The 19,688-nt window shown below is 26.5% G+C and overlaps 3 protein-coding genes across 3 annotated transcripts; all 3 read right to left on the reverse strand.

Moving 5' to 3' along the window:
• Positions 1-274: 274 nt before the first annotated feature.
• On the reverse strand, positions 275-10,904 carry MKS88_003179 (uncharacterized protein; the record flags this gene model as incomplete). The annotated part of the gene is made up of 10 exons (XM_067216249.1): positions 275-464; positions 757-867; positions 1,300-1,448; positions 1,978-6,567; positions 7,220-7,250; positions 7,856-7,915; positions 8,151-8,261; positions 8,375-8,446; positions 8,846-10,191; positions 10,647-10,904. 10 exons carry the CDS (start codon positions 10,902-10,904, stop codon positions 275-277), a joined length of 6,918 nt encoding a protein of 2,305 aa, XP_067072915.1.
• Positions 10,905-12,182: 1,278 nt separating this feature from the next.
• Positions 12,183-14,702, reverse strand: MKS88_003180 (ATP-dependent RNA helicase DDX1; the record flags this gene model as incomplete). Its single annotated transcript, XM_067216250.1, has 1 exon — positions 12,183-14,702. One exon carries the CDS (start codon positions 14,700-14,702, stop codon positions 12,183-12,185), a length of 2,520 nt encoding a protein of 839 aa, XP_067072916.1.
• A 3,075-nt stretch (positions 14,703-17,777) lies between these two features.
• MKS88_003181 (ribosomal large subunit pseudouridylate synthase) lies at positions 17,778-19,532 on the reverse strand (the record flags this gene model as incomplete). The annotated part of the gene is made up of 2 exons (XM_067216251.1): positions 17,778-18,963; positions 19,201-19,532. The coding sequence occupies 2 exons, from the start codon at positions 19,530-19,532 to the stop codon at positions 17,778-17,780; spliced, it is 1,518 nt and encodes a 505-aa protein (XP_067072917.1).
• Between the last annotated feature and the right edge of the window lie 156 nt (positions 19,533-19,688).

The following is a 19,688-nucleotide window of genomic DNA, read 5'->3' on the forward strand; positions in this document are numbered from 1 at the left end:
CAATTTCTCACTGAGATACTTCAAATTTTTTTATCTTAAAAAAATTAAAAATACATATATATATGCTTATGTAGTAGACTGTGTATCATAAGAAAGATTTTAAATATGCTTACTTGACAATATATATATATATATGTACATATTTATACATCAAATGTAATCTTTTTGAAAGAAACAATAATTTTTGTATGTTTGTAAATACAAAGTATCATATGTATAAAAATATGGTTATTTCACAATATTACGTATATATATCATCTTATGGATACGCCTTTTAGACAAATTTTACCATTTCCTTTTTTTTTAAAACATCTTGGCTCAAAAGCCTTATATCTTGTTTTAGCATTTCGACCGTTGATAAACTTCTTTTATTTTTTAATTTATAAGAATCATTTATTTGATTCATTTTTAATAACATCTTTTTATAAGATACTTCTTTTATCTTTTTTTCTTGTAGTGCGCTCCTTTAAAAAAAAAAAATAATAAAAAAAAAATTTAAAAACATACGCATAATTTTACAGGTGTAATTGAACATTCGTCTTTTTAAAAAAAAATATGAACAAAGAAAAAGAATAATAGTAAATATATAGCAGTGAATAACCAAATAGTGAACAAGTGAACTACGTAAATACTAACTTAACACCTTATACAATTAACCAATTAAGTATAATATATAAATGTTAATTACGAAGCAAACGGTAAACAGGGGGTGGAGAAAAAAAGAAAAAAGAAAAAAAATAATAAAAAATTTTCTACTTAAGTTCTTTAATGTAGCATTCCTTTCCGCTAATAAGTGCATGACTTTTTTTCGATTCTTTTTGATAGTAATTTTCTTTCAATTTGCAATTATTTCTTAAATCGTTGAAGCTATCAGAAAATATTAAGGACGTTTTTCATTTAATATGTTTAATTATAGATATATTACTGTATATAATGTGTCCAATCACATATGTCTATTTAAAAAATTACATCGGAAACATGTAAATATTCCCATTCTTTATGTGTGTGTATGGAATTATTGTCAAACATTGATATGCTTATAAAGCCATATACACATCTATCTATATATATGTAAACATATAAGTATGTTTGTACGTGCCTATGTGTGAAATTGACTCAGCATTTTCTAGGTACAATATATTTGCATACACCATCAAACATACGTAAATTCATTTGCTCGTATTAAAAGGTTTTCTACCGTCAACTGTAAGTAATATAATTTGTATTACGTAATATATATATATATATATATACGCATGCTGTATTTTCTTTTTTTTTTCTTTTTACAATTTAAGTAACAAGGCTCCGATAAATTCGTTCTTTTTAAGGACATTCGTATTATATTCTTCCTTAATGTTGCTTATTTCTTTATATACAGTTATTAGCTCATTACTTATCATATTTTTAATCTTCTCCTGGGTATTCAATTGTGTTATATTTAAGCTTTGCTGAAAAGGACAAAACGAAAACCGCAAATATATGTATAAAAGTTTAAGATCAGAAATGTGTTAACAGTTCAATATGTGCCTATATATATACACGCATATATATATATATACAGATGTATATATAAACATATGTATATGTATGATTTTATACGGCTTTATTTGTAGCTGTATTAATATATTTCGCATTTCTAATTTCAAATGTACAACATGACTGGTGTTCTAGCTTGTTCTCATTTTTTTCTTTTTTGAATATGCCTAATGGAAATCTCTTGATTTGTTATATATATGGTAGCTCATTTATTTAAACCCCTTTTTTTGGTCATCAATTTGTGTCTTTTTTTTTTATAACATACATATTTTTCTATGTGCACACGCGTTATATGTGTTATATATGTTATATACATGATATACACATCTTGCACATGCACATGTACATATTTTAATTATTTTATTTATTATTATTGATGTTACTTATAATTTATAATATACAAATTTTATTTTTTTTTTTTTTCTTGCCTATATTGAATACCTTATCCATTTCACACAAGTGGTCTAAAAAATTAGTGTTCGGTTTAACACTTCCTTTTTCTGATGAAAAGTCTATATCATTGTTTCCTGAGTCTTGCAGTGACGCTGCATAATTACATTCCTTCATCAGCGAATCTTCTGTATTATCCTTATTAAAAGGGGAATTATCTTTTTTTGAGTTAGTCATAGAATTGTTAAATTCATATATACCATCTCCTGTCCATTTTTTTTCCTTTTGTAGTTTTTCTACCTCAGTTTTTAATGAACTAATTTCTAAATCTCTACTTTTTAATAGTTTTTTGTACTTTTCTATTTCTATTAATTTCTTATTTAAATATTCCTTAATCGAGTCTACATTACTTTTAACTGAGCTATTCTGAAGAGTATTATCTAATAAAGGAAAATAATCTGTCAATTTAGTTGAATTGTCCTTCATATTTTTGTTACGCGAATGATTATTACTACTTTCAAAGTGTAAGGCACAAATATTTTTAGTTGAATCGTTTAATTCTATTTCATTGTAATCCGGTTCATTCATATGATAATCTAATAAGGCACAATTTTTGGAATTACTCAGTTCGTTCCTAAGATTCTCTAAATTGTCCATATCTGCTTTGCATATATTGTTACTTTTTGCCAATTCATAAAGATCAGTATCATCATTCATTCTTTCAAAATGTTTTAATGAATTTGTGCCTAGAATATTTGCCATTTCTGAATTATACATACTGTTTTTTTTTGCGGAATGTTTATTATTATGTTCTATATCTTTTAGGGAATACTCTTCTATTTCTTTTTCCTTGCTTAGTATAATCATTTCTTTTACTTTTAATTCTTCCTCTCTTTTATTAAGCTGTTCTTCCTTAAGCTCTATAATTTCTATTTTTCTCGAAATATCTTCCTTTAATATATTTAATTCATTTAATTCATTTTGAAATTTAGCTTTTTCATCATTCATTTTTTCTTCTCTATCTAATAGTAATTCCTCTCTTTCTACTAATTCCTTTTTTAGCATTATCATTACGCTATTCTTAGTGTTAATATTATCTTCTTCATTATTCGATGCTACTTCGTTAGTGAACTCATTTCCGTAATTTTGCTGCGTATGTCTTCTTTGCATGTCGATACTGTTTTTATTATTTATGCCATCTTTTACAGAATATTTCTTACTACCTAGACGAGATAAAATGCTGTGTCTTCTTTCTTTTGATGATAAATTATTCATGTTATTAATACTTGCATTTTCCATATGTTCTGTTGAGATTCTATCTAAAGTTAAGTGTAGGTCATTTTCATTTCTTTTCTTTGTTATATTATTATTTTTTAAACTTTCCGAATTTTCTAAATTTTTTAAGCTTTGTAAATTTCCTAAATTTTTTAAGCTTTGTAAATTTCCTAAATTTTTTAAGCTTTGTAAATTTCCTAAATTTTTTAAGCTTTGCAAATTTTTAAAACTTTTTAAATTTTCCAAATTCTGGTTATTCAAAACAAATGAGTCAGGTACCTTTCCTATATTCACTGGATTTTCCACACCATCAATATGTTCACTTATTCCGTCATCTCCCTCTTCCACCTCTTTTTCATTTTCTCTATTTTTTTTTTTCATGGCATGTTCTTCACTTTTCATTAGGTCAATTCTTTCCTCTAAACAATTCTTTTCATCAAGCATTTGGATTAGCTCTTCTTCAATTAAAGTGCATCTCTTCTGTATCATATTTTTTTTTTCATTCAGTAAAATATTTTCATTTTCTACTTCCTTCTTTTTTTCATTCAGTAAAATATTTTCATTTTCTACTTCCTTCTTTTTTTCTTCCAGGAAAATGTTTTCATTCTCCATTTCCTTTTTCTTCTGATCTAGTTGCACCCGTTCATCTTCCACATTCTTCCTCTTTTCATCCAGCTGAACCCGTTCATCTTCCGCTTCCCTTCTCTTTTCATCCATCTGAACTCGTTCATCTTCCATTTCCTTTTTCTTCTCATCCAGTCGCACCTGTTCCTCTTCCATCTCTTTCCTCCTTTCATTCAATAAGTTAGTTTCCTCTTCAATTTCCTTATTTTTCCTTTTTATCAAATCATTTTGGTCTTCTATTTCTTTCCTATTTTTTAGCAGTAACGAATTTTCCTGTTCCAAGTCCTTCTTTTTCATTTTTATTAACTCTTTTTCAAGCTCTATTTCTTTTTTCTTCGTTTCAATATCGTTCATATCATTTTCTAATTCTTTTTTGTTTTGTTCGTTTATTTGTTTTATTTTATGAAGTCTTACACTCTCATCAACAATTTGTTGAGAGCAGTCCCCTAACTTTTTCTCTTCTAATTTAAGAATCGACTTGCTCCTGTAAAATTTATTGTAAATATTATCTTCATTTCCAAAACTGTCATGTGATAAATGAACTTCATTAAGAATGTCTTCTTCTCTTTTCTTTTTTAGTAAAGAATATTTTTGTTTTAATTCATCATATTGTAATTCTAATTTAATATTTTTCTCTTTTTCGCTTTTAATTACACTTTTTAAATATTCTAATGTATCTTCTTGTTCACTACAATTTTGGAATATATTTGATTTTTTGACCTTTAGTACCAGATCATCACCTATTCCCTCTATTTTTAAAAGTTCGTTTTTCACGTGTTCATTATTATGTAGACTATTTAAATGAAAGCAGCTTCCTCTATCTTCACCTGAGTCATATGTGGTATTGTTGCTACAAATGTTGTTACCACTGCCGTTGTTGCTGCTGATGTTGTAACTACTTCTGTTGTTGCTACCGCTAATATTATGACTGCCCTTCCTATTGCGGCTGTTGTAAAATGACAGAGTAGAATACAAACTCGTTCTTTTATTATCCGATGTATGCATAAGCGTGTTGTTATGGTTGCTAGCGTATTTGTTACCATATGGCAATTCGTTCATGCATTTGAGATTATATATGTTTTTGCCTTCAGCTGACTGTAAATACCTATTTATAAAATTATAAAATTCATTTTTAATATTTTCTAAGCATCTTTGTCTAACGTTTGTTTCGATACTAAAAAAAAATTTTTTCGTGTACTCATCAACCATAATAAACTCATTCAATAAATTGAAGAGATCGTGAAAAATTATTTTATAGAAATTATCTTTTTTTATCTCACTTCGCTTTACATAATCAATTACGTTGCGGTACGACGAATCGAACAGTGATCTTATATAGTCATTTTTAATTCTTATAGTTTCTTTAATATTTTTCAAGTTTAGGTGCATCTTTGAAATTATATCTTTTATGTTATGAATAAAATTTGTATTAACCTCTCTAGTTGTATTAAAATGTTGATAAGTTAAAGTTCTTCTCATCTTATCATTATCATTATCACGATTAAATATTTCCAATTCTTCAAAATTGCTTTTATTTCCAACATTTCTTCTTTCATTAATATTTGAATTAAAACTATTTTTTTCATTTTTTACTTTTCTTCCATAATTATTATTTTCTTTTTTTGTTCTGTCTATTGATTCACTTCTTTCTTTTCTTTTTTTCTTTTTTTTACCTCCTATAGATTTATTTGTGGAAATTGCTCCTTTTTTTTTTCTAATATTTTTCTTCCTCTTTTCGATGAAGTAACTATCACTTAATGCTACAGAATTATTTCTTATGATCTTTTTTTTCCCTTCTCTTTGTTGGTTTTTTTTTTTGCCTTCACGTTTAGGACTAGAGATATAATTTTTTTTCTTTATCTTTCGTATGCCTTCATCTGCGTTACCATTATCATACACTTCTTTGTCATCATGCATTTCTTCTTCCCCATCATCATACTCATCTTCTTCCTCATCGTCATATTCTTCTTCTTCCTCATCGTCATAATCTTCTTCTTCCTCATCATCATAATCTTCTTCTTCCTCATCGTCATAATCTTCTTCTTCTTCCTCGTTATCATCCTCTTCCACCTCTTCATTTTCGTCCGTCAGATCCTCTTCTTTCTCATCACTATGCCTCAATTCGTACTTGTACTTTTCGCTACCCTCCTTCTCCCCTACATTCTTCTCCCCCTTCTTTTTCTTTTTCCTAAGAATAATTTTTTTGGAATACCCATCATCATAAATAATTTTAATGTTTTTATTTTTATAATTCGTTTGTATTTCATTTATATTTATATCAAATTTCTTATTTTTCTTGGCACTGTTACTAGTGTCTGTATCATAATTATTGCAACTAAGGCTTCTTCTATTTTTGCAATATATTTTTTTCTCATTATGTGAGTTTTTCTTTCCTTTACGATATTTACAGTCCGATTTTTCCACATCATTCGAATTGTCTGAATCTCCTCTATTCTTATCAATCGTTAGTTTATATAATTTGTCAGCTAATTTTATGTTATTTATAATGTCCTTTTCATAGTTAGGCGTAAGTAAAGACAAACTTCTTCTTTTATTTTTTCTTCTTTTTTGATCTTTATTTTTCTCTTTATGGGCATGTCTCTTATCATTGTTTTCCTCTTCTGAATGTAGTTTTACGACATAATGTAATTCTTTATTTGCTGTTATGTTTGACTTATTTCTCCCTTTACTGTTATCCTTTTTATCATATATTTTTGAGTTCTCCTTTATATACTTCCTCTGCTGCGTGGATAAGCAGAAATAAAAAAAAAAGAAATAATGAAATAAAATAATTGTTCATTTGTAACAGATAATGCAACTTTCCGTTAGTACAAAAATTATAATAGATATTAATGATATCTCTATTACTGTAATAGAGCCATTTTATGTTAAATTGCGTGCCAAAAGAGGGTAGAAGACATATACCTATTCACACTACTTCCACAATTTTAATTTTTGCGGATATCATAATATATCATTAATATTTACATACGTTATATGTACACCATACGGGGTATTATATATGCATATTCCCAATGTATTTATATTTTTTTTGCCATATGCATAATTAGTATATATCTTACTTTTGTCTTTTCTAAGAGTTTTTTCATTGTGTGTAGTTATGCCCCATTAACATGTAAAACGTTCACATAAAAGAAAAAGATTTCAAAGAAATAATAAATTTAATTAAGTATTATACCCCTATAATACTGTTATTTCGCTTTTACAGAACTGTACAATTTTTACATGTATGTACAAGCTACTAGAAGCGAGGCCATAGCATTAAAAGGGTTTGTTATTATTCATTAAAATTTTCATACGTTGAATTTCTTATGTTTTTTCAATTATGAACTCATATAAAAAATGGTTAACACAAAAATACACATGTGCATACAGGTAAAATATTTTTAAAAAAAGGAGGGAAACTGAAATTCAAATATAAAAGAAAATAAAATGTAAATACAAAAGATATAAAAGGCAAAAACCTTTTTAGCTCCATTTAAAAACAAAATATGCGTAACAGGATTACATAAAGACTGAATGTAGTACTCTATTAAATAAAAAGGAAAAAAATTCCTCTTCAAATTGTGTTATGAAAATGTTTCTTCTTTTTTTACCTTTTTCTTTACCTATATTATTTTTTTTTTTTTATTTTATATGTTATGCTCATACATTTTTTTGTGCTTCTCCAGGTACAGTAGTGTGCTCATATGTTTCATTCTAATGAGAAAAGAAGAGGATAAAACATCAGAAAATTGAGAACTAATGCGAAATGGTGAGAAATGATATAAACTAGTGAGGAATTATACGATATGACGCGCTGTGAAGGGAAAATAAAAGATAAATAACGGCAAACATATAGACAAAACATTCATCACATAAAATATTAAACTCCCTTTTTTTACGGAGTATCTCTGTTGTAGCAAAAATAAAATAAATGTATGTAAAGTATGTAAAGCATTTTTGCAAAAAAATGTGTATATAAGCATTACATTATATAAACTCCTCCCGTTCGCATAAAAAAACATACCGCGATAAAGTCCTCGTAGAGGCAAATGAATTTTCTTGAGAGGTATCTATTTCATTCTCACTATAAAAAAAATATATCCCGAGCGCGTGTATGCATTTACATAAGCACATAAGTGTATACATTTGTATGTGTATACAATGGTACGTGTGCACATTTGCACGTGTGCGCATTTGTACGTGTATACATTTATGCGTTAACACATTCGTATGCGTTAACACATTCGTATGCGTACACTTTTATACGATATGCACAATATCAGAGGGTTCATACCCAATGTGCAATTTTCATTGTTTACTCAAATAACAAATACGGAAAGGGTTCTAAGCGCACATGTTTATCCTCCAAATATTTAAGATGTCTTTTTGCGTCAACCTCATAATTCGTAATGTGGAAGTTTAAAACGTTCCTGAGAAGTAAATATACAACATCTATGCATGTATATACATAATATTAAGTATTTACTACACTTCACTTATTATTTTTTTTTTTTTCTAAGCATACTTCAAACGTAACTTTTACCTTAAGTATTCTATGGGTATGTATTCCTTATTGACATTATAGTTTATGGCATCAAAAAGCTTAAGGCATATTCTACAAAGGGAAAATGAAGTAAAGTACGATAAAGCAGAACAGTGGCAAAAATGTATTGGAAAATAAAAAAACAAAATACACATATACGTATACATATAAGCATACATATATATGTGCGTACTCGTCCAGCATCCTAGAAGGAAAACTTAACACAATAATCAAAATTTTTACGACTAACGCAACTATCGATTTTGGGAAAAATGCACCTTTTCATGATCAAAAAAATATATCAAAATTTCTCAATACACAAAATCATTTTAGAGCAAAAAAAAAAAAAAAAAATAATAAAAATAATAAAATAAATCAAAGCAAAATAGGGGAAAATTGAGTAAAACTAAACAAAGCATATCAAAGTAAAGAGAAGCAAATCAAACTAAAGCACAGAAAAGCAAAACTTACTCTTCATTTATAGCCAAGGGAGTCATAATATTGACAAATATTTCCTTGTTAAAACTCTCAAATTTTAACAGGCTGTTACAGTTTTTTTTGAAATGATTGAAGCTACTATATTTCTCTTTCATTTTATCAAGGAGGTGTTGAAAGTGCGATATAATGGTAGTTGTCTGAAAAATTTGAAATATAGGAATATCACTGAAAAAGTAAACTCTTGTGTTTTTTTCATATAAGATATCAATTAATAATATAAACCTTCTCATTTCATTTCCCTTATTATCTTCATTCATTTGTTCAATGTTATAAATAAATAGAGTATGGTTATATTTAGATATAGCATTAAATTCATCTATACTAATATTCTGACCACATAATTCTTGAAAAGAAAAAATTGCGTAATTATTTAAACTGTAAGGTACGACATATTTTTTTAAATCAGAAACGGAAATAATTTGATTGTACTTTTCCACATTCTTAATATAATTCAAATCTTTATTATACGTCTTACAATATATGTCATTACATATGTTTTTAACTTGTTCAAAATTTCTTGTAGGTATGTTATAAATATTATTATCCGTATCATTATTTTTTAATCGAAAATCATGGTAATTGTCAATTTCAAATATATAATTAAATTTAAACAATAATTTTATAAATGGTATGAATCTTTCTCTATTTAACCCATTGTGATAAAGATGTACAGGATTCCTATTAGAGGAACACAGTAACACAGTACCTTGATAAAATAAATGATTAAATAATGTTTTAATGACCATTGCATCTGATATATGTACTACTTGAAATTCGTCAATAAATATTAATTTATATTTCTTACTCATTTTTACAGATATACTTTTTATTGCATCTTCTGAGTTATTTATCTTTTCCTCATGAAAATTTTTATGAACTTGTTGCATAAAATTATGGTAATGAATTTTTAATTTCCCTAACTTAACTCTATCAAATAATAAATTTAAAAAATATGTCTTTCCTCTACCTACGCTCCCATGAACATACAACCCCCTAATATATTTTATCTTATTTTGATCTGCAAAATTATTGTTATTATCATAAAAATAATTCTCATCCTGCACATTCCTATATCTTAACTTGTTCTCCCCCTTAATACTATTGTACTCTTTTTCTTCGTATATAAAGAAGTTGTCATCATTTTGAAAATCCTCTTTTCTTATTTCCTCTTCTGCTTCCCTTATTTCAACACCTTCCTTATCTTTTTTATTCTTCTCCTTTTTGAAAAAAGAACCAAAGAACGTTTTTTTTACTGTCTCTTTTTTTTCTGAATTCTTCTCGATACAATGATAACAGTTATTCAAGTTATTTTCGAGTGCCTATGCGTTTTGTGGAAAAACGTACAACGGAATTTTATCATCGGAATAAGGATTACAGACATACATACGTGCATAAGTACATACATGTATGTATATATATATATATATATATATATATGTTTATTTGTACACGTGCGCATATGTCAAATAGCGTAAATACACCTCATAAGTAGGGGCAACATTATACAGATGGACACAATCATCCATCAAAAACGTTACAGAGAAAAAAGTAAAAAAAAGCACAAATAAAAAATGTCGAATTTTTTTCGTATTTATTTAAACAATGAATAAAAAAGAGAAATATACAACGGTATACACATACATGCACATGCACATATGTACATACATATGTATACATACAAATACACACATATATATACACATATATATACACATATATATACACAAATTCACGTGCACTTCTATAACAAACATGTTCATCGTTTTTGGAGTACTTGCAAAATTAAAATTAATTTGTACTGGTAAGGGTCCTCCTCTATTTTGTTTGTTTTAATTAGCTCTTGATATAGTTTAATAAGGCCTGTACTATTATTCGTTAAATTATTTTCGCTTTTGTTTTTAATTTCTTCATTATTAAATATTGAAATGTGTCTCTGTTGTAATTTTAAAAATTGTTTCCTATAATAACATTTCGTTCTTAATTTTGACAAATTTTTTATGCCTCCCCTTGAATTGTATAAAGTGTGTATCATTATTCACAGTAGTAAGGAAGCAAAAAAAAAAAAAATATATAATAAATAAAGAAAACACAAGAGAAAAGAAGAGAAGAAAATTAGATAATTGTAAACAAATGTAAATACTTAAATAAATATTCACTAAAGTAACAAAAAAACACTTTTCGGTTTTATATTTTAAAATAAATGGTTGATATATTATTTAAATGCACTTATGTTTAACAGTAAATAAGTAAACACATACACAATAATGAAGTCGAAATTTTTTCTTCTCTACGGTTGTGCAAATTTTCAAAAAAATGATGTAAAAAAATGTAAATATAAAATTGTAGTATATAAGAGGAAAAAAAATTAGAACATGTAAGGCATGTTTTAAAAAAGCAATAGGATATTTTTCAAAAAAAAAAAAAAAAAAATAAATAAATAAACAAATAAACAAATAAACAAACTAACAAACGATTATAAATATAATGTACAATAATAAAGGAAAAACCCCTATTCAGCATTAGGCAAAAAGGAAATAATGCAACGAAAAAAAAAATTAAGACAAATTTAAAGGTGACAAACAAGAAGTTCATAGTAGTTCTACGAAACCATAGGAGGACGTAAAATATGAATTATACAATTAAAAAATGAATAAAAACATGTGATAGTTATGTCTATTTACTACTTCCTACTTTGTCTTTAAAAAATAGTAAATCGTATTACGTTATAAGCCTCGTAAAAATTGTGTACGTATGATTCATTATTCCCCTTTAAAATACTTTTTTATTACAAATTACTCTTTCGTTTGAGTCATATTTCGAGTTGTTATATGCATCCATTTTTAAAATGAGCAACCTGATAAGCAGTATGAATTTACATGTATATATATATATATATACATACACATATGTGTATATACGTATTTATGCACATTTTTTCCCTTCAAACAGGTCTAAAAAAAAAGAAAAAAAATTTTTTAGCTGTATAATCATTTTATACCAAGCGCATGTTCAATCGGAACTGTCAAGAATTATATTTATAAAAATAAAATAAAACAAAAAACAATGTCAAATATGAAATCACATTATATGATATATTTTATCACTAAATGAAGTTAAATGTATATGTTCATACATGAGTTTGTACAAGCGCGCGAATGAACCTATGTGAGCGTGAATAAATACACGCATGTGTACGTATGTAGGTATGTATATATATATATATATATACGTACATACATATATGAATACATACATTCATATGGACGTAACCGTCCTTGCCGAAGCGACCGCCAAACTTTCCCCCCCCCCGTCATATTATAAAGTTGGACAACTCATAATGTTTGTAACTTATTGCACTTTGCAATTTCTGAATATTGTGAATGCTGGAACTGAAGCAGTTTAGCACACTTGCATTTGCGGGCTCGGAAAAAATGGAGTTTACGTTTTGATTTTTATTTCTTCTACTTTTATTAGATGTTGGGTTACTCTTAAAATAATTTAAAGGGTCTACTACATTTTCTGCATAATAATATTTCGAATCAAGTACATGCATTGGGATTTCTAACATATTGTTTATAGTTTGAATATAATCACTTTCTTTTATATAAACAGTACATCCTTGATACTCTTTCAAATTTCTGTTATTACAATTTTGTCCTCTACTTGGACATGTATGAAACCATACTTTTTCTTCTTGATTTTGTGCACTTAAAACAATACATAAGCTATTTTTTCCATCTCTACCTACTCTTCCAATTTTGTGAAAAAATGTATTAATATTATCTGACAAAGTCATAATAATTAAATATCTCAAATTTTGAATATCAATTCCCCTTGCTGCTACATCAGTACATATTAAAAAACGGACTTCTCCTTTTTTAAAAGCATTCAAATTATTTTTTCTTTCTTCATTTGACATTTTCCCTTTTAAAATAACACAGGAATATTTATTTTCCTTAAGTGATTCAACTGTTCCTTTATATGCTTTTCCATCACCAACAAAATTTAAAAAATTGTACACATTATCACAATCTAAATTGGTTCGGCAAAATATAATACCATTTTGCATATTAAATACGTTAATTATATGAATTAATTTTTTTAACTTATTAATTTTAATGTCTAATGATATCATTTCTTTTCCATCTCTGTTGCAATTTAGCAAATGCACCTTATCTGTATATTCATACAATGCTTTGTTATTCATACTATTAAGTTTTTCATTATAAATTATGTCCTCATACGTCTTTTCTTCGATGCTTCCCCCTTTACAAGAAAGGTTCGAATTAATGCTAGAATTTTGATCATTTACGTAATAGATGCAAACATAAATATGTGAGGGGATATAATTTTTTCCATATTTTAAATCAACAAATAATGGTTTGTTGGTAATTTTATTTATGCAATCTTTTACATTCTTGTCTTGTAATGTTGCTGAGAAGAAGCAGGTTTGTACATGTTGACTGTTCCTCATGCAAACATCTTTTATTTCCAAAACAGACTTTTCATCCGTATTTATAAGTTCATCTGCTTCGTCTAAAATTAATAATCTTACGTCATTCACATTGATGTTATTTTTTTTTAAATATTCCATTAGTTTAAAACAAGTACATACAACAATATTATACGCAGAATTTCTTTTTTCCTTCATAGGTGGTCCTCCTCCAACTAGTAATCCTACATTTATAGAACAACCACTAAAGCATTGGGCATAGATCAAATAGTTATTATACGTTTGCATTGCTAAATCTCTCGTTGGGACTAATACTATGCAGTACAGTTTGTTTTTATTTGTTTCATCAATATTTACCTTCTTACTCGTGTTATTACTGATACTTATATTGGTAATACCACCATCATTAGTACTACTACCACAAATGCTTCTATTATTTGTATTTCTATTACCATGATCATACTGAACCTCACTCTCCCTCCTATTTCCATCTGTTGACATGTCAAGATATATTGTCCTTCTGCAGTCACTATCTTCTTTTCTTGTATTTATAATATCGTTTAATTCTTTGTACAAGGAGGAGTCTACATATTTTAAATTTTTAAAATGAAATTTTATATGGAAGTATTTTCCACATACATATGGAAAAAATGGTATATCATTGTATTTATAAAATATTTTGAAAGCATTTCCTAAGAATTTCCCATTCTTTTTAAAAGCAATAATATTTGAATTTTTGTTTATTAAACATGTAATTATATCATTGGTAGAAAAAAAATCTCCATAGTTTTCTTGCCTGTTATTAGTATACTTACACCCATTGCTACAATAAGTATAATTATATCTTGACGTTTCTTTTACTAATGATGGACAAAAACCAATGTTAATAAAACTTCTTTGCAAAATTTCTACTTCAAAAGCATATAGTCCATTTACAATTTCACACTCCACTTTTATCTCTTCAAAATAGTTCGAATTATTGCTAGTACTTAATAATATACATTCATTTGTATCCTCCATAATTCTAACCTTAGAATTACTATTGTTTAAAGACCTTATTATTAATTCCTTATTACCATTTTTATCATCCTCCTTCAAACTTTTATGATGAATATTTTCCTTATTCCCATTATTGTAATCACTACTATTTATTTCATACGTGCCAATGTTTCTCAATAATTCGTGTACAATTTGTAATGAGGACACAATGAAACTTAGCGTTTTTCCTGTACCCGTTTCGGCACATGCACACAAATCTCCTCCACCTAAAATCAAAGGAATTGATTCTTGCTGAATAGCTGTTGGCAAATCTATCCCATTTGTTTCTAACAACTCGCATAAAGTGCTATCTAAACCTAGTTCTTCAAAAGCCGACATCGTTCAGGCGTTTATAGGCCCACGTGCGCCTGGCACATATATATATATATAGATAGATAGATAGATAGATAGATAAAGGGAGAGAGAGCTGTTAGCGATGCTACAAGAACAGGAAAAAAAGCAAGTCGCAGAAAAAGGGGCAGAAGAAAATTCTCAATAAATAATTCTACTAAGAATTTATTTTTTGTGTGATGTAATATATAAAGAATAAATAGTACACTATTACAATGCTAAGAAGTGTAAAAATGCTGATAATGGAACTACACATAAATATAAATACTTATATCTACATCTTTATCTATCTATCTATATATATATATATTTAAAACGTAAAAATGATACTTTCCACCGTAAAGTCTATATAGTACAAATGGTAATATTTACATAAATCTATGATAAGAAAAAGTTAATTCTTTAATTTAATAATGTTTATTTTCAGCAATATGAGCTCACTTTATTAACTTTTCGTAGGTATGACACACCCCTATATATTAACCCTTTGTACTGCATTCATGTACAAATGAACAATTTCTTGCTCTTACCATATATAATTTTTTATACCCGTAAGTGTGAAGTATTATTTGCTTGTATGTTTGTATGACTGTTTGATTATTCACTTATTTTTTATGTACTTAAAAATTAATTCTTAGGTATGAGAGAATTATTTACCTTAATTAGTTAATTTATCCTCATTTGCATTTTTTTTCCCTTTATTATAAACTCCGAAAAGGTGCAAAAAAAAAAATCTGCAAAAGGATGTTTTCGATATAAGAAAAAACACTTATTTATTTAATTATTTATTTTTTTATTTCATTTTTTCCTTTTTTGGCAAATATATATAATAATGAAAGAGAAGGAACGCTTCCTTTCATTAAAAAAAAAATAATACTAAATAGATCTTAATGGACGGTGTAAGAACATTTTGATTCTTTGCATTTTTATAATATTTTTTTTTATTATAATGTTATATTTTTTTTTTTCACGATGAAACATTAAATTAATAAACTGCAAAACATATTAATCTTCAAAACAATCTCACTTTTAAGTAAACAAAAATAGTGAAGAACATTTTATATAAGAGCGGTCTCCCACATTTTTATGCCACATATTTTATATGCTTCTTTGTTTTATATATTGCTTTACGGGTCGTATAACTGTACAAGAGTGAGGAAAAAGTAATAAATACACATACGGAACTGTTAAATTTCACCTTATACATATATATGTGCATTTACACACATATACATGTATATATGTTTGTATTTGCATTTGCTCTCATCGTTTTTCAAACACACATCCCTTCTTTTATTGGTAAAAATTAAGCGTAGAATTTGTTATATACATTTTACTAGGTTATATATTTTCCCGTTATATTTTACAGAGCATTTAAAAACAAATAAAAAAGTGAGGAGGAGGAAATGCTCCTTTCCAATTAGTTATATATCTTAATGTAAAATAGTGTTGCACTTCTCTTTGCTTTGTCCATTTTTTTTTTTTTTTTTATTCGTAAAGACAATTTTAACGAATGTTTTCTTATTATAATAAAATATTTCTTTCAAATATTATACATCTCATCATTTTCTTTTAAGATTACAAAAAAAAAAGAAAAGATATAATATGATAAAAATAATGCACAAGTCAGTAATATTATACGGCAAAATTTTGTGTACATGTAAAAAGAAAACTAATTTAACCCATAACAAAGTAGCAAGAGCAAAATTTTACTTGAAATAAAGCCTCAATCTTTTTTTTTCCGTGCATGCAAAAAAAAAAAAAAAGAAAGAAAACGAACAAAAAGGAACACAGATTTATGTGATAACATACTTTTTTCCTGTTCTTATTACGTCTGTTTGAGCTTTTTGCATTTTACTAACATCATATATATATATATTTATTATTTTTTTTTTAATTATTAATAATTATTGGTCTATTTCGAGATAGAATATAAAAAAAATAAAATAAAGGTACAAACGAAACTTAATTTCTTATTTTCTGAAATAAGTATAAACAAAATGTATACTGAATTGTACATAATTAAAGAATAATATAGGTAATTCTTTTTTTATCTTTTTTTTATTAAAGTGTAGTAGCTGAAAAGAGCATGAACAGATGTAAAGAGTGATATACGAGAAAAAACGAAAAATATACAGACATATGTATAAGCATATACACATATATATATATATATTATTACATAAGTGTATACACTTATGTACTTACATATAACACTCACATCTGAATAGTTATAAAGAGTATTAGTTTTCTAAACTAATTATTTATAAAAATGAAGTATAATACCTTTAACGAAATAAATTCAGAAATTAGTATAAATGAAGACGTAACCTTTTCAAGTGATGAGACTGTAGACCCAACTTTAATAAAAGGAAGACATATAATACACCACAAGCGGGCAAATGAAAACTTTGCTTTTATTCCAAATGATTTAACTGTAAAAGGAGAAACAGAAAATTTGCAAGAACAACTGTCAGTTCTAGATGACTTCAAAATTATATTGTTTGGATGCATTGGAATAAGAACTTACAAAATATTTTCCTATGTATAAAGAGGAGCGGAAGAGAAATTGAGGGCAAAAAAAAATTAAATAAATGAAATAAAGCAAAACTGAATAAAACAATATATAAAATGCTGCTTACCATATATACGTGCTTCATTTTTTTTTTTTTTTTGTTTAATTTATGTAGTGCGTTTTAATATGTATTTTATTAAACCGATTTTCGTAATGTTCTTATAAGTTTACACATATATATATATATGTTGTATATGTACATTTGTATATTCACATACACATTTATACAGACTTGATGCATGTATTTTTTTCTTTTGCGTACCATATATCATTTTACATTATTCTTTTAACATTCCATTGTTTAACCTTTTAAACAACGGCAAATACTGTTTATTCATACATAAAAAATTATTAAAGAAAAACAAATATGAATGGAATGTGTACCTTTATTATTAACACAAACATATACACAAAAAAAAAAAAAAAAAAAAAAAAAAAGAGCTAATTATTATTAGCTTGTTATTATTTTAAAGAAGAAAAATAAAAAATTATCCCCAATTAAATTTATTAACACTGTCATGAATATCATCGAATAAATCATTAGGATCTTTATATTTCTCATTTTTTACCAAGTAAATTGAATTTTTATTTATTAAATGATCGTTTATAAAGCGGTCTGATACGTTAATAGTTTCTATTTTTTTCGAGTTCAAATCTATACTATTTATATCCATTCTCTCAGTTTCATTTTGTATGCTATTTCTAGGTATATCATCAATTTCATTTTTTACGTGAACTTGTCTCTTCTCAATATTATTATTCACATTTTGCAGTTTAACACACTTTGCATTTTTTGCTCCTTCAGTATTTTGTAATGTTAAAGAATTGTGTAACAATTTGTCGTATTTTATTTTGTTTAATTTTTTATTTATTTTTCTTATGTTTTTGTTTATATTTTTGACATTGTAATTAATAAAATTAGTATTAATTAAATCGTTGTTTTTTAAAACACATTGCTCAAAAGTTCTTTTCTCTTCATTAACAAATTTACTTAATTCATCATCACAAATTATGTAATCCTTATCAAATATTTTATTTTCCAAAATGTTAATATTTTCACTTTTTTCTAATTTTTTAATCTCATTATCATTTTTTAGTATAATCCAACAATGCAACATCATCCTTTCAATTTCAATTTTTTTTACATCTCTTTTTTCAGTAACCTCATTATCATATTTTTTATTACAATCCTCATAATTATTGTTTATTTCCACATTACTACTACACGTTGAATAATTACTATAATTAATTTTATATTTATTAGTTATCATATCTTCAAAATAAGTTTCATCCCCAACAATGCCACTACCTAGGCATAAGGCATGTAATCTGAGTTGATGCCTCCTACCTGTTATTGTTCTTAGTTCACATAGAGTAACTTTCGCATTATTTAAATAACAATGTTTGTACGGATAAATTAGACTATAACAATATTTTCCATTATCATAATAATCATTATAATTATAACATAACTTCATTTTAAACTCATTTTTAATTTTACTTATTGGTGTGTTTACATGCAAAACGTCTAGCGGCAAATGGTCATACAATATAGCTAGATATATTTTGCTTATATTCTTGCATTCTATATTGTAATTTAAAACATTGGAACTTAGTCTATCCTTCGCTATAATTAAAAGACCGCTCGTGGCATAGTCCAGCTGACCACATATTCTACAGGATGAAAAAAAAAAAAAGAAAATACATATAACACAAGACATATAACATATAACAAGTAGCATTTAATATATGGCGCATAATACTCATCATGCAGCAGTTTTCTCATTACACATGACATTTATCATCAACCATTTAACACATTACATGTAATATTAACATCCCGCAGTTTCAAAATTTACAACTCAGAATAATGGGCGTAATAATTATAATACTATATATGTTTCACTATACCTCATAACACCCAAATTTTTCCTTTTTTGTCGAAGTAAAGTTTCTACAGATGGGTACATGCTATCATACTTCCCCTTTTCCAATTTAATATCATATGGTTTATTTAAAACTAGGAAAAAATTATTTTCATATACTATTTTTAAATTGTGTCCTTTGTAACTTTTATATGTGCCAGCATTATTAATAATACCATCCTCCTCCTTCATAATTTTACCCTTCCTTATAACGAACTTATTTTCTAAGGAGCAAAATCCACTTTTTTTAAACAGAAATAAAGCCTTCCCTTCTTTATAATGATTTGATACATTATTTAAAATTCTACTAAAATTCATTTTTCATTTTTTTTTTTTTTAAAAAAGTATCACTCTTTTGGCTATTTTCTGACTTGCTCATATTTTTCACAAAAAAGGGTAAATTTAATTTTTTTTGGAAAAAGGCTCTCCACACTGAACATATATATTTATATATATGCGTATGTATTATGCAAA

Source organism: Plasmodium brasilianum, chromosome 10, assembly GCF_023973825.1.
Source record: "Plasmodium brasilianum strain Bolivian I chromosome 10, whole genome shotgun sequence".
In the NCBI taxonomy this organism is placed as follows: Eukaryota; Apicomplexa; class Aconoidasida; order Haemosporida; family Plasmodiidae; genus Plasmodium; species Plasmodium brasilianum.